Genomic DNA, 16,362 nt, shown 5'->3' with positions numbered 1-16,362 from the left:
GTCTCCGCTCTAAAGTGAAGTCGGTGGGGCTCCGGTGGTGCAGTTGTTGTCAGTATAGAACACCTGGATGCCAGATGGTGATACAAATCCCCTAGGTCTGGATTTAGTCTTAATGGCCCTTCTCCCTCCGCGATACTACGTTTCCAGTTCCCCAGTGCCACCAGTGCACAGTTGTCAGGATCATAAGCAGCTCTTTGCCACCCAGGGGGCACAAACAGGTTTTCCTTCTATGTAGGCAAAATAAAATTAAACTTCCACTGGGGAGAAGTTTGCAGCTTAAAGAATCTGACTCTTACCTATAAGCACTCCTTTTCAAGGTTCTTGAAATGATGGTCATTTTATTTTTTCACATGTATTTTAGAGGGTTGTGTTTTGTCAGGTGCTTTTGTAAAACAGCAGCTTTTGAGTGTAAGTCATGTGCCCGGTCCTGGCTCGACAGTAGCTGGTGTCATCCTGACAGAGAGCGTGCTGGTGACCTTTCCTTTTCATAACGCCATTTATTCTCAGAAAGTGACTCTGTACCCACCCGAGCCTGTTTGCAGACTCTCCCCACTTCGCCTAATCCTCCGCAGGTGCATTCCTAATCCTTTTTCCTTCCTCCTCTTTCAGACTCCTGATTAACGTTCTTGGTTTCTTGCCCTTGGAACGATGGCACTGTCCCCGCTCCTGTGTTAATTTCTGTTCTTCTTTTCTGTTTCCACCTGGCCCTGCCCCTGCCTCCTTCTGCACAGAGCTGCTGTCTCCTGGTGTGCACAGGTTGTCCTCCCTGCGCACCAGCAGCCTCAGCTCCACCCACAGCGACTCCCGCCCCAACTCCCCCTTCCGACACCACTTCATTCCCCATATCAAAGGTAAGGAGGCAGCCTCCTCCAGGCAGCACCCTGCATAGTGGAGATTTATTAGCACCCTGGGAAGGCTAATAAGGCGTATCTCCAAGAGTTAGCTCTGAGCTCTGGGTCTCTCAGCATGCCTGCGTGTGTCATGACTACACCCAGCACTGTCTTAGAATTGGCATAAGCTCTCTCATCAGTAGAAATATGTCATTTCTAAGGGCTTTAGATGAAGAAACAGGAAGTATGTTTAAGACTGTAAGATCCATTGTCTACTGCTTAGAAAAAAAATATATATATATATATTATTATTTTGTTTTTCTATGTGTCAAAAGCAAAATATAATATATAGTTGGGGTGCTTGCCCAATTTGGTATATGGTAAGGCTCTGCAAAGCACAATAGTATTTAGCAACGAATATCCAAAAGTTGTCTTAATGGTGACAAGCCATTAACAATATTAAAACATTTGGATAATACAAAAAGTTTTATGATGGTATAACTTAAAGTTCTCTCCTTGAGATTACCCTTAGAGTAATCTTTTGATTTGTCCTGGTTTCTGTGTGATAGATAGAGAAGAGAGGCCAGGCCTTCATTTTCAGGGCCGACATTTCCACCCATTCCCTCTGTTTTCCTCATCGTCCATTATGCTTCCGTGGCCGTCCTCAGCTGGGGCTCTTATTCCCCTCCGCGTGTCAGGAAGCCAGGAGTCCCAAGGAGTCACGAAGGGGCCATAATTTACCAAGAATGTGAGCTCCCAGAAGGACGCTAACTTTTTCTGTGCTCTTGATTCAAACCGAATTAACCAATGAAAATAGCTGAAGGAGTAGCAGGCAAGATGTTGGCAGGGGTCTTAAGGCCTAAAGGCTTCCAACCCTGTGTGCCAAGTGCTCACACCCCTCACGCCTCTGTCGAGTAGCTCCATGTTGTTCTACGTGACTGGACTTTGGTTTGCAGTCTACCCAAACTATCTTCCTTTTGCTCACTTGGATTTTTGAGCCTAAAATAGAGATGCACTGCACTTATCAGCATGCGGTTATTTTATGTGTCCTCTTTTAGCATTTACTATTTTTACTATGCTGTGAAAATCATATACTGCTGACATGCATATTGAAGGCATGCCACTTGCCATTAGCAAAAGAGATCAGTCTTTTCCATAAGCACAGCACTTTCTAAAAACCTTGACAGATTATTCAGTTATTATCGCTAATTAGTATTTGGAGGGGAGAAATCTGTTACCTTGATGTCCAGATGGTACTTTAGAGAATGTTTATAAAACCATAAGAAATCATTGAACAAAATTCAGAGATGTATTTTAAAGAGACTTTAATATTGAAGCCACTGGCCAAATTAAGATTTTGTTCTTTGTTTCTAATGTGCAAGAGAAAATCCATTTTTAATTCATTAAAATGTAAGCTTTATTGTGTGGTTATTACATGTTTCATCTTCCAGAAGAGATACTTTTTGTAGGAAGAAAAATGTCCCATGCCATGTACAGTTATACAGAGTTTGCACAAATAACACATCACAAAATACTGAGACTCACAAAACCTGGTGTCTGTGAGCAGCCTTATGGAGATGAAGACCCCTATGGACACTTGGAGTCCTGGGTTTGAATATGATCTCTCTCACTTGCTAGCTGGGGACCTTGGTCTGTTGACTTGACCTTTGGAGTGTCACTTACCTCATCTATAAAACCTCTCCTAGGTCACTGGGGGGGTGGGAGGTAAATGGCTCTGGTGTGTAATAAGCACTCGACTGTCTGTGTTTTCCCCCTCTTAACGCACTTTTAATTGCATATTCCATTCACTCTTCACAGCATTGGTGGGGTGGAGACGGGCAGCTGAGGCCCAGGTTAAGTGACCTGGTCAAAGGCTCACAACTAGGAAGTGGCAACATGAAGACCAGACCCCAGGCCTTTCCATCCCTGAGTCATGCCGGGTGGGGGTGGTTTCAGCATAAATATATATGAGTTATAACTTTTAAAACAAACTTTTATTTTCCATCTCTTTTTAACTAGAAAATCACCTTCTTATGGAGGTTAAGATAACTACTTTCAGTCATTTAAATTATAAATTTAACAAATTTTTACTTTTCAATAGAAATACCAAATGGTTATGAAAATTACAATACCTCTGTGTGCTTAAATGGTGCTTTATTACAAATGTAGATATACATTCTTTTCTGTCTTCAGTCTGAATTTGAAGCCTAGTTTTAAAATCAGATGAGCCTTTTGCTAAACTGCAAAATCATGGAGAATTTGTATATTAAAGATATTGCTTTAAAAGCATAATATGGTTGAATGGCTACATGCTGATTCTCCAAGGAATTAGTTCTTAGTTTTGAAAAATATATATCTATTTACATGGAAGACCTCTCTAGCCCTTCGAAATTTCAGTGTAGAAGGTACCTATGACCATTTGAGAAACACATCAAGATATCCTTAAAGAGTCTCCCAGGGCTTTCCAGGGCCCTTCTTTTGAACATTTACATTTTATCTTGGAGCTTGTTTCATGATCTCAGGGGAATTATTTTTAAAACAAATGTAAGCTGGGAGCCTGAGGACCCCAGAGTAAGATGTCCATCTCAGCTAGAAGCAGGGGCCGCTTGCCGCTTTGGCAGCCAGAAGCCTAGCCTCCCATTGCCAAGTTCACTTCCTGGTCCTTATTTCTAATGCATGTGGCCTAGGCCCCCAGGGTTCACTGAGCTGAGGATGCCTGCATGAGTTTTTAGCAGAGACGCACATCACAGGCTGTCTCTCTGCTACATTGGTTACTCCATCCATTTTCTGTAACAACTATGTTATTTTGTGATTTTTTTTTTGTCTGTCCTCTGACCTCCCTTCCAGCCTCATTCTATATCGGTACGTCATTGTTGGGCCATTTGGACAGGTGCATGCTTAGGGATTTGGAAACTATTCTCACTTTGTTTTGGGCTTTGTTTGTGCTGTGTTTGCTGAGTTTCTCTTCCCTCCCCTTTGAAATACCTCTAGACATTACGTTCTGTGTCCATGAAGTATAAATCAGATTCGTGAACAAGAGGGCTACATATATTAAGTCTCTTTGAAAGGAATCTTCCCTGTTTTGCCATAGATATAAGTTACTATGGTGCAAATATGTGTTTGACATTTGCTGAAGGAAACCTTAACACTTATTGAAGCTTTAGACAAGGACCAGCAACCTTGAATTCTACATGGAATTCTGGATGTTGCCAACCTAAGGACCCCTCAAAATACTCATTCATATTTTGGAATATAAGCACTTAAAATCCAGAAAGCTAAGCAGTACTTGGATGAGTCCCCCCAGTAGATACATACACACAGCCATTTCCAGGTTCTTGTCTTAGAACTTGTCACTTAGGCTCTCGGGGTGCCAAAAAGAGGATTGAAAGTGAAGGCGGAGCATTTGAATTTGTTAGTACAGTGAGCGTCCTGCAAGCCGCCCGTCTCCCAAGGACTGGAAAACTGGCTTATTAGGCTGCCATGGAAGGAGCTAAAAGTGAAGACCAAGAAATATGCATGTGGTAGCTCCTATCACAATGGTGAAGATCACCAACAACTTTGAGTGAACCAATACAAGGACTTATTTAAAGTAACAAAATGGCTATGAATGTGATATATACACTATTATTATTTTTAGGTAGTGTCTTAACTCTGGGCTGACAGATCATGACAATGATGTTAATAATAACAGCACCTTATCATATCTCATACATATATGATATTTCATCTGATGCCTATTCTTTTGCCTAAGTAATGAACTCAGCACCAAAACAACCTGTTATGGCCCTCATCAGATATTTCCTTCCAGGATAGAATTTAAAGTTTTACCATTTAAAGATAAGGTGTTCAAGTCAGAAAAGGGAAAGAAGCCTGCTCTTGAGAATTTTTCTTTTAAAAGTGCCAAAATTTTCATCTTACTACACTGAGGGACAGTGACTTCAACGGGGTATGGTAGGGGACTCGATAATAAGGGTGAATGTAGTAACCACATTATTTTTCTTGTGAAACCTTCATAAGATTGTATATCAATGATACCTTAATATAAATAAATAAATAAATAATAACTGCCAAAATTTGGTAATGCCTTTGGTATTCTAAGGGCTAAGTATTTTGGACCTAGCAACATTAGACATCCTGAAACCTTATTCCCAATGAACCACTGTGACGTGTGGAGATCATCTTGGGCAGAATCACTTAGATGGGTGTGTTGCTGAGTCTCTCTTTATCTAGTATTTTTAAATATTTTGTGGAGGTTTTAAATAATTATAGAGTCAAATCTACTTGCAAAGACTTGCACACACTAGGGTTTTTTCTAGCAACAAGAAAGGGCAATGGTTGCTGAAGATACACAGCCCAATACAGAACTGTGCCCAACTGGAGACAGCATTCAGCCAGAGTTCATCCACTGGAAATTCAGGCAGTTGCCTCTGAGGGTCATCAACTGTCTCCAAGAAGCGATGGGCTTCTACTGCCATTTGCCAGCAGAGCATCTTATTGATAGAAAGATATTTAATACTTGGTCAAATGCTATTTCTAATAACCTTAAACCTGTGTGTCCCCTATACGCAGAAAAATTTGTGTGTGCATAACAATGGTTCATAACTATCAAAACAAATTTAATGGCATTTCATCTGATTAGGTATTATGACCCAAACCTGTGAGAATATGTTCCTGAATAACAGGAAGGTTAGAGGTGAAGGATTAAGAGGCAGGGAGCAGGGTGGTTCAGAAACCATAGAGGCCAGTGCTCAGGCTATGCAGCCTGGAGACATCTCAAATAACGCAAGGAAGTTGAGTCTCTCTAGAACTTCTTTGGAGAACAGCTCACAAGAATTATCCTGGTTCTCAATTATGGATTACCCTTGTGAGTAATTTCTTTGTAGTTTGTAGGAGTAAACAGTTCTTATTAAGTGAACCAATTAAATTGGGGTTTTGAGGATCAACTCGAGCAGGAAAGTTACATAAAGAGTGTGCTCTTGGGATCCCCTTGCTGTATACTAGCATCGGGATGTCATTATCAAGAGAAAGGTGACAGTCACTTCTGCAGTCGTGCTTACTAAATTAGGCCATTCGTAGCTGTTGGAGTCAGCAGGTGGTCTACTTCAAGGATTCATTCACAGACGTTTATTAGGCACTTATTCTTGGCCAGGTATTATGCTGAGCACACAAAGGTGAATAAAATCTTCTTCTGATTCAGTAGGTTTAAAATTGAATTTCCTTCTACACATAAACCATATTCTTCCTTCCCCTGCTTGCCTCTACCTGTGTATTTTTTATTCACTTTTCCAGACATGGGCTGTTTAATTCTCTTTAGGAGAATAATAGTAAATGAAGTCATATTTTTTAAATGAGGCTTTTAGTAGGTCAACAGTTTGGTTTAAGCTTCATAATATTTAGAAGCTAATATCTGACTTCAATGGTAAAGTCTACATTGTCATATACTGGGAGCTAGATGATAAACTGACCCTTGAGGAAAAAAGACCAAAGTTTCAGAACATGATAACCAAAAACGTGGAATCTAAATTTGAGCCTATAATAAATAATTACTGCCCCTTTGTACAGATATGTGCTCTGGTTACCTAAACATATACATACTGAGAAATTAAAACACGATTCAATATGTTGTTTTTAAACCCCAGCATTTGACATCTTTTATACTTTGCTGGCCAGATTTAGAACAGTTTGACTTGAAGAAATTGGCTCGTGCTCAATCTTCTAAAGATCAAAGGTTTATTTAAAATTGTTATCATTAATTGATAAATTGGACTTCATCAAAACTTAAAACTTTTGTACTTCAAATGACACTATCAAGAAAGTGAAAACCAACCCGCAGAATGGGAGAGAGATTTGCAAATCATATATCTGAAAAAGGGCTTGTATCCAGAATAAAGAACTCTCTTAACTCAATAACTAAAGTAATTAGATTTCTAATTCATTAACTTTTGATAGTCCTGCATCTTCTAATGTATTCTTGGATCAGATGTTTGCTCCAACGTGCGGTCGGAGGAGAATTTAGAGCAGTAGCTGATCTCTTTCTAATTTTGCACCAGCCTCCGTTCACCCCCGCGCTTCTCCTGGTCCGAAGGGAGTGCCGGGGACTGTGGTGGCTCCCAAGGCTTCTGCTGCCAAGTCCCAGCGAACCTTTCCAGCCTCTTCCCCGTTTTCTCCTCCATGAATACTATGCTGTCCAGCCACAGTGGTCAGTCCTGTTGACCCACACACCATGGCCTTTCCTTCCTCATGATGTTCCAGCATTCTGGAATCTGGGCCTTCTCACCCCTCTGCCCACCTACCCACCTGGTGAGCTTACACTTTGATGCCCAGCTTAATCTAACATCTCTCTGTAGCTTTCCTGATGAATCGATGGCACCTTCACCTGGGTGTCATAGAATTTTTCATATTCCTGAGTGATCACATGGTATTCTGTGTATCTGTCGTAAGTCTGTCTCCTTAGCTGGACTTGGAGCCCCTTGTGGGCAGGGACTGTATGTATCTCATTCATTTCCTTCTCCTTAGTGGAAGCTCAGCCTAGCAGCTGCTCAGGAATTGTTTTATTGCTGGAATTGCTAGACTAGGTGGAGCCTCAGAGAAGCTTTTGAAGAACAAGATGGGAGAGGTATAAGTGTGCTGAAGTACCTGGAAGAAAGGGGTCTACTTCTATCACGTGTATTTCAAAGTGAGGAAACAGAAACATAGGCTGTCCTAACAGCACTTGGTATTGCTAAGGGGGAGCACTGCGTGACCCCACAGGGTCCCAGGCTTAGCCTTCCATCCAGAGGAATCCATCCCCACCACCAGCCTCTGTCATCATGCCTGGAAGTGACTGTATTTGGGTTTGCATATCCCACTCCTTTACATGCTCGGGATTTAGCCATCTGACAACTGATCCTGAATCATTAGCAAGTGATTTCCATCTAATCAGTTTACTGCTAGCTCACAGCCTTCAACCGCATGCTACTGGAATGACGCATCTTATTGCTAGCTGCTTTAACCTAATTCCACTTGACCTTGAACCTCTCTTTCGGAAAACTAAACAAACCTTAAATCACCTTTGCAAGCCAAGTTGATAAATTGAGTTTGTTTCTTTTGTTTCTCCTTTTTGATGTACCTCCTTCCAGCTTGTTTTGAATTTTTATTATGCTTGCTTTGTTTTCTTTATCACCCTCCCTTCTCTCATTTTGTTCTCTCCATTCTTCTCATTGGAGGCAATGAGCCGTCCAGCGGCCGGAACTCCCCTCTCCCTTACCGGCCAGACAGCCGCCCTCTAACTCCAACTTACGCTCAGGCCCCTAAACATTTCCATGTTCCAGGTAGGAGCTGACACGGTCTATGTCTTGGTGTCTGTCACAGTGTAGAATGTAGCCACATACCTCTGTCTCGTCTCCATTTCTCATGCTCTTTTAATTGGGATGCACACAGTCAATAAACCCTAAATTGCAGGATCTGACCTAGGGGGGCTTTTCAAAAGTTATATATGTAAAATGCCAGGATTGTATTGAAAGCTTAAGTTTTCTCAAACTTTTCTGAAGTGAGATGGGAAGCAGAGGGTGAAGGAGTAAGGGTTGAGTTGCTTTGTTCTAATGTCTTATTTTGTTTTTACTAAAATTTTCATTTTACCTTGATACTAGTGCCTTCTATGATATCACTCTGTGGTTCCATGTCATTGGCTAGTTATCACATTGGCGATCTAGTTATCCCCTCATCCTAAAGACAGACCACAGTGTTACTTGAGAGTACTTTTGTTTTCCTATCTGTCTCCAATGTGGAGATTCTTTCTATGTACGATTCAGAGGGGGATCAAGTTGGATCAATTGGGCGGTCCTTCTGCTGTGTTTAACCACCTCCATAGCCCACAGAGGTATCTTGCAATTTAGGCTTGGTGCTGTAAGCTTTGCCATAGTCACAAGCCTTTACTGTCACAATACAAATGGCAATTTGCCATCAGGAGCTGGAAGAATCAGAACTCATCAATATCTTGATGTTTAGGGTTAGCTCAAATTTTAAGGGCAAAAAAATTGTTTATCAGAGGTCATGATATCATTTTTCCATAGGAAGTACATTGTTTTGCTTCTTTTAGCTATTCAAAGTAGTTCAATAAATTTCCCATTATATTAATGTTAGTATATATATTTGGAATCTGTAATCATTTTCCATTTGCATTCCAAACTAACTAATAAAACAGAAGATGGTTCAATAAGATTCATACCACTGAGATAGGACTGCTTTTTTAAAACAAGTTTCACTGAACCTTGAAAATCAATGTTGCCCATTTGTGACTTTTTCAAATGAAGAATGCCCTACTGAGAGTCTAGTAACCATAATGTTCTTCATGTAATTGTAGATTAATGATAATAAAATGAATAATAATAAAAAAAAGAATGCCCCACTGAGATACAGTGTCCAAGATTCTGGGGAAATAAACCCTTTGAAATTTCCTTAGTATTTGCAGTCAAAGTGAAATGGTAGCATAATCAAATGGGGTCCGATATAAATATATGAATAATATTTGGCATCTTTTTTCTTTTCCTTCCTTCCTTTTTTTTGAATTTGGCCTATATAAGCTAAGATTTTGTCAAACATCCTGTCAGCACATCAGACTAGCCTTGCACATAAAAACTGTTTCTGTGTTTGAAAAAAAAAAATCTTTATTTTACTACATTGCTTTCCACTATTCCATTCATTAGTTGAAAAGTAAATTGAGCCACTGGTGTCTGCTGGGAGCTCAATTTCTAGACAGTAGCAATTTGGGGATCTTCCCCAAAATGGTTATGTCTTCCTCACCATCAGAGTACATTCACCGCTTGCATTTCTTCCTGTTTTAATCCCACTTTTAGGGAAACGTGTATTTTAAATAAATGGCTTATGAATTAATTACATCTCTATCTACCCTAAGATGTATTACAAAGGATTCCATGTCACTTGTCTGTAGTAATTCTCTCATTCCTGTAATATCTTCTTCCAATAACCTGAATCTTTGTAATACAAAAGTTAGCCTCTGAGTTATTTTTGTTCGAGAGTCTTCAGTTTGGTTTGCCTCTTGGTTGATCTGTTTTTTCCCACTGCTGGGCTGGTTCCCATAATCACACACCTTTGCTTTTCATTTCCACAGATCAAGGGATCAACATCTACCGAAAACCACCCATCTACAAACAGCATGGTAAAACCTGCTTTCCTCTGCATAGCTCTTACATAGCAGCATCAGCTGAATTCTGCTGTCCTCTGAAAGGCTTATCTGCTTTGGAGAATAAAACTGGGGCACCCAGTGTACTCTGCCTTTATGGTCTCCTAAGATGCAAATATTGTGGGTTGGTTTTCCTAGCTAGCACTTAACTTGGGTAGGAAGCCCCTAGCCTATTTGCTGAGCCCATCAAACCATGTATCAATCCACACATAAAGAAGGGAAAACTGGTCACACAACAGTTCACAAACACCCTAACAAGACTTTTTTGTGTTATTTGTTTTGGCCATCAAATAATTTAACCAACCTCTATAATAATTTTGATGAGCTTGCAGTTAGTTTAAAGAATTAAAACTGGTAAAAGCCAGCTACCGAGAAAAACTAATTTGACTAAGTCTATGTCAACTTGACTGTCCAGTTCCCCAGTTTCTCATGGGGCATGCAGACATCTGTGCCCTGTGGTGGAGTGGACAGGTCACATGCTGAAACAGAGGTCCTAGCCCTGCTCCCAGCTCTTCGCCTCTGTGATATGGACATGATCTCTTTGTCCCTTGGTTTTCTCATCAGCAAAAACAAGTGACTTAGGCCAGCTTGTCTGAAATTCCTGCAAACTAAGCATCAGTGATAGGGATTTTAAATTGTGTTTTCCTTTCCTGGGAACATGGAATTTTTAACCCCAGGAAATCACAATACTAAATGGAGATCACATTTCCCTCCACCATTATTAGGTCTCTGTAGATTCACCTGCCATAAATCTTTATGAATGGATAGAAAGCCAAGACTGATCTTCAGGTGATTTCAGAAAATTACCCACAAATTGCGCCTGGAAATTTGAAGGCTGGCTTTAGAATCCAGCTGATGTTAACGAGTCCTTAAGGATTAGGATGACATGAAAAGCAAATAAAGTTGGAAATGTACAAGGAAAATATTTAAGCCAACATTGTAGGGGAAAAAAGGAGAATTTATGTATTGTAGTGATTCTAGAAGTATTATTTTTTTCATCTTTTTCTTTTAAGATATTCATGCCATGTGCTTGCTTTTTTAAGTTTATTAACATTGTTTTTATTTTTTTTATGGTTTAATGTCTTCTCACCCACTCATTAACATGTGAATGTTTACTGACTTCACCAATTCCCATGCGTAAGTACTGTTTGAAGTCATGCTTTTTTTTTTAATGTAAGCATAAGATTCCCAGAGTTTGATTTATCAATGTAGAAATTACTTTTTTTAATACTTAAATGTCTAGGACTCTGCCTCTGAACAAAAATAATCAAATAATTAAGACTTAAAGAGATTAGATGTTAGGTTATTTATCTGGAAAGGTTTAGGTGACTTCTTTTTGTGAAATTTACTGTGGCTTTACTGTTTATTTTCAGTAGATCTGTTATAATTAAGAGTAGCACAACCAGAGCAGAACTTCCCAAAGGATATCCTGCAAAATAGGTCCATGCAATAGAAATAGATGTTACAATAATAACTAGTGTCAGTGGGAAAATGAAGTCACAATTTTTTTTGTAATGCAGAACTACTCAGTCTTAGATATGCTAACACATTTTGTCTTTTTTTATGAGGAGGGTATAGTAGGCAGTGTTTTTCAAGCTGAATTTTTTTCTTCTCATGAGGTTAGAGATTCAGAGAAACACTGTTTCATGCCTGGCCAAGACGTTACCCTTCATTATCACATAGAGTGACCTTGGTCAAGTCACTTAAGGACAGTGACACACAGTAGGGTACTGGAAAGGTGGGGAACTGGAGCTGAAGATTCAAAAAGTTATTTCCAGATATTACAATATGTGAGCCCAGGGAAGAAGAAAGTTTTATTTAAAGCATCATAAATTTATTTTGAAATGTTCAGTAATATACATCCCAGGCCAGTTTGCAAAATTAGCTGGAATCAGGGACTGACTGACCTTTTAACCTGGTTTGTTTTGCTCAGTCTCTGTGATTAGATTTGGGGCTGGCTCTAAGCCATTCACAACTCTAAGTAGAGCCATTAAGAACTGAATGAACTAATGGTGCTGCTAGTCTCACTTTCCTGGTTTTAAAATTGGATGGCTCACTTTTAAGTGCAGACCCTTGAACAGAACACTGAGTATTTTGCGTATATACATACATAAGGCAGCATAGGTAAGCCAAAACACTAAGTTCCTGCAAGCTGAAAGTGGATTTTCCCTTTTCTATTCCTAGCACTCAAGAACGCATACATAATATCTAAGGATTAGAATGAACTGGACCAACATATTTGTGGCTAAGAAGCTGCAAAGATACAAAGCCGTCCAACTCTCTTATGATTAGCAACTACATCAAATGACAGCATCTTGCTTTTAGACTCTTCATTTCAAATTACTGATTCAGATTTCTAATTTTGCTCGAGAAGAGTATTGTCCAATGGTACTTTCTATGAGGAAAATGTTCTATAACTCTGTTGTCCAGTACAGTAGCTACTAATCACATGTGGCTATTGAGCACTTAAAATGTGGCTAACGTAACTGAGGAACTGATATTTAATTGTATTGAATTTTTGTTTTATTTAATTTCATTAATTTAAATTTAAATAGCCACATGTAGCTACAGCTAATACTGAGTGGCACGGCTCCAGAACAAGGTTTTTCAGATGCAGAACAGATGTAGAAGGAAGCTTTGCTACTGGCAGAATATAAGGACAATGCTACTGGTGATAAACAGCTTTCTGGAGTTGAAACTTTTGCCAGAGAGCAAGGAAACTTTGTAAGTGGGTTGTACCACCAGGGCCTTGCAGACCAATAGCTAAGCTCCCCCTGATTCCCACCTAGATGCAGCTGCCCTGGCAGCCCAGAGCAAGTCTTCAGAAGATATCATCAAGTTTTCCAAGTTCCCAGCAGCCCAGGCTCCAGACCCCAGCGAGATACCAAAGATTGAGACGGACCATTGGCCTGGTCCCCCCTCACTTGCCGCCATAGGTATGCAACTGTTGCAGCTAAGCCAAAGGGTCAAATGGCTAGGAGCTCTCAAAGTGCTTAAAGATATGCAAGAAAAGGTATCCTATCCTACAGATTTTTAAGAAAAGTATAACCAAGAGGTAGAATAGTGAAAAGAACTAATGTGGTATTAACATGGATGCAAAATGCTTCAAAGTCACAAAAACCCAACCACCAGAGCTTTGTACTAACCAGAACCACTGAGATGCAGAACTGGTCTAAAGCTGATGATTTGCACGGGCTCTCAGAGTCACCAACACAAAATTAGTAACTCTTTTGAACATAACTGCATCAAAGCCTCCTGCCAAGAACACTTTTCTGTATACTTAAAGTTTAGAGGATGAATTTACCAAGTGTCCCCAGAAGCGTGACTTCTTTCAGTTAAATTTCTGTTAGACTGTTTCTGGGTTGTAATTACAATTCTCATCTTAACACTGAAAGACTTTCACTTTTCTTGCTAGATCACGTCTTCCATTACTAAGAAGGGCTATTAGACTAGCGGCTGTTCTGAAATAAACATATAACTGAAAAAAAGTTATATGACTTTTACACATATCATTTTCATGAATTGTTTGCTAAAATGTCACATGTGAGCTGTTTCATGCTTTGCTTTCAACCACAAATTTATACTTTAGAATTGTGTCTGTGTCTTTCCTGTTTTGTCAGTAGTGAAATCACTTGGCCTAAAAAGTATTAGCAAATTCAGAAACTAAGACTGAAATTAGTGAGTCAGCTTTCCAAACATATGACTAGCTTATCACATTTCTGTTGAAAACCTAAAAGGCCTTCAATTTTCCTAAATGTCCAAATTTTCTTCATCACACTATTTTTCATCAAATTCTCTTTGGAATAGCTTTTACAAGCAATATGAGTATGTCTTAAAGTAATTTATAATTATAGAAATAGTTGAAGGAGACTCTACCTTCTGGGCTCATTATTCACATGTATTCTTTACATTATGTTGACTTAAGATTTATCAAATTCCTGCAAATTTGTGTCTATTAATTTTATTAGTGTAGATTAAAGAGAGAAAATGCCCATTGACGTTTATGATTTTTAGAAACTAAGAGTCAATCATCAGCTTTTCTCTGCTAGTCCGTGCCCTTCAATTAGATCTGCAGGCCTTTGAGGTTCCTACTTCGGTCACGTTGCTTAGTGGGATCACTAAAACAACTACGCTTTTGGGGAGGGAGAATTAACATTGCAGTTTTGAAACCATCATCACTAAATAGCTTCAAGCTCTTCTGGATTCCAAAAATGAAGAAAATTTCTGGTCCACTAATCAAAATGAGAAAAACTGAGGCTATTAGTTAACGTTTATTTTGGTTAGATTAGCAAGCTTTCCTGTTTCCTCCCATAGCCAGTTTAACCCAAGCAATTTAGAAAAAACAATAATTATCTTAATTTTCCAACCATTCAGACAGATTCCTCCTTCCCACTCCCGGTCTCCCCTTTTCTGGGAAGCTTAAAAATCGTACATGATCTGCTTTATTGTACCAAAATAAGTAACTTTTTAGCTGTTTGAACACTTTTTATTAACCCATGAATCAAAAAACTCTTTTGTGAACATTTTTCAAAGGATTGAGGGAAGGGAAACATTGGAGACCCATCCCTTAAAATAAAAATAAAAAGCACACTTGTTAATGAGTTTATTAAGGGTAGAAAACAGGGTGACAGAATGATGACAAATCTAAATATTCAGAAACAGAGAAAACTACAAGAGTTTAAAACATCGCGAGAGTGTCTATCATACCTATTTGGTATATAGATGAGCTTGGATTCCACTTGTCCAAGGAATTGAATTTGAAATTGAAATTGGAAAAAGGACCTCAGGAACATCAAAATAATAACCGTAAATGCCCCTTCCACCTATAGGGAGCCCTGACCCGTAGCCACTGGGCTGACTTAGATCCAGTGGTCATGGCAAACCAAGTTCTAATTGAGCAGATCACTGTTGGGAGGTCAAAGTTCATGCCTATTTGATCACACTTAGAACTGGCTTGTCAGTGGGCCCGCTGTCTTGAGAAGCCAGCCAGTCGTGCCAAATCAGTGGTAGGCTCTGGTTTACCTTGTATTGTTGACAATGTTGCCAGCCTGACAAGGTGAGCACAGGTGGACTAGTCCCTGAAAATCCCCTCGCCATGGTGCTAACGTGAGAAGTTGTCTTTGCTGTGGAATTAGGAGCCGACATGAGACGCAGATCTAGTGGCAGAGAGGAAGATGAGGAGGAGCTTCTGAGACGCCGGCAGCTGCAAGAAGAGCAATTGATGAAGGTTTGTCCTTGAACTGCTTTGCTGCGCTCTTCCATTCCGTTCCGCTGATCCATCTCTTTGAATGACGGCTGTGGGCGAACCACCAGGATGAGCAGGAGGCAGTCCCATGCCTCCGGGGCTGGCAGTCGGGTAGTCAAGGCAAGATGGGCATCGAGGGACTCCAAGGCAGAATACGCAGTGGGCTCTGGAGGCTGGAGGTCAGAGGGACGTGGGATGTTCGGGATTGTGTAAAGAGAGTGAGATCCTGCGTGGGCTGTGCACGTGAAGAATGGATGCCAGGGGCCAGGTCGAGCCAAGGTGTCCACCGAGCTAGCGTGACACCTCCCTTCTCTCGAGCGGGCTCTGCAGAAGAAATTCTCTGGGGATTGAGCATTTCTCCAGGTCTTCCCTCAGGAGTCATGTAAGTTGTGTGTATGTCTGGGCTAGGAGAGAGGAGAGAACATGAGTGGGCTGCCACCAAGAAGCCCTCATTATACCCTCCTGCCTCTAGCATGGGCCTGCAGCACCTCAGAAGACCGAAAGGAGAGGCAATTTACAACCTGGGGTAGAGGGAGCCAGGAAATTATAAACCCTCCCACCAATAAGGGACTGATGAATCCCTTCAAATGGCATTTTCCAAAGATACTTAATCATGCAGGAAATGCACGTGACATGATATATGGAGGTTGTATGGTTAGTTACACGGAGGGACATGAGTCCATTTATAGCATGATCCTGGTTTTGTATGACATGTGCATAGAAAAATACTGGATGGATATAAACTGAAATGTAAATAGTAGTACTCTCTAGGTGGTGGATTACTGGTTACTCTTCTTTTCCTTTTGGATTTTCTAAAACCTGTACAATGAGCAGGTTTTACTTTAATTTTTCTTATTTTTAAATAAATCAGTGTTATTTCTGTCTAAAGAACAATGTTCCAAAACTCCCTTTTCCCACCTAAAATCCGCACCCACACACACCTCCCGAGGTCACCTGCTGGCGCTTTGGGTGAGGGCAAAGGAGAAAGAACGTTCTTCTGATTGGGGCCGGGCTTAGTGAAGTGAAGTCCTGATAATGAAAAGGCTAAGGAGGGGTTCAGGGTCCAAAACCTAGGCTACCTCTTGAGGAGCCACCAGGCTCTGGGA

The 16,362-nt window shown here is 40.3% G+C and overlaps 1 protein-coding gene across 13 annotated transcripts in view; it reads left to right on the top strand.

The window, feature by feature from the left end:
• Positions 1–16,362, top strand: part of ABLIM1 (actin binding LIM protein 1) — a 283,881-nt gene that overhangs the window by 257,141 nt on the left and 10,378 nt on the right. For 5 of the 13 annotated variants that reach the window (XM_057506367.1, XM_057506362.1, XM_057506368.1 and 2 more), the window contains 6 exons: positions 732–851; positions 3,678–3,692; positions 8,036–8,140; positions 9,940–9,987; positions 12,801–12,947; positions 15,147–15,238. In XM_057506367.1, the coding sequence (XP_057362350.1) occupies positions 732–851; positions 3,678–3,692; positions 8,036–8,140; positions 9,940–9,987; positions 12,801–12,947; positions 15,147–15,238 (527 nt within the window). The remainder of the gene's footprint in view (positions 1–731; positions 852–3,677; positions 3,693–8,035; positions 8,141–9,939; positions 9,988–12,800; positions 12,948–15,146; positions 15,239–16,362) is intronic. The other 8 variants (XM_057506363.1, XM_057506371.1, XM_057506365.1 and 5 more) reach the window with 8 other exon arrangements.

Source organism: Manis pentadactyla, chromosome 8 (assembly GCF_030020395.1).
Source record: "Manis pentadactyla isolate mManPen7 chromosome 8, mManPen7.hap1, whole genome shotgun sequence".
Lineage (NCBI taxonomy): Eukaryota > Metazoa > Chordata > Mammalia > Pholidota > Manidae > Manis > Manis pentadactyla.
Note: the sequence above shows the minus strand (reverse complement) of the source record. Positions and strands in the feature narration are given on the sequence as shown.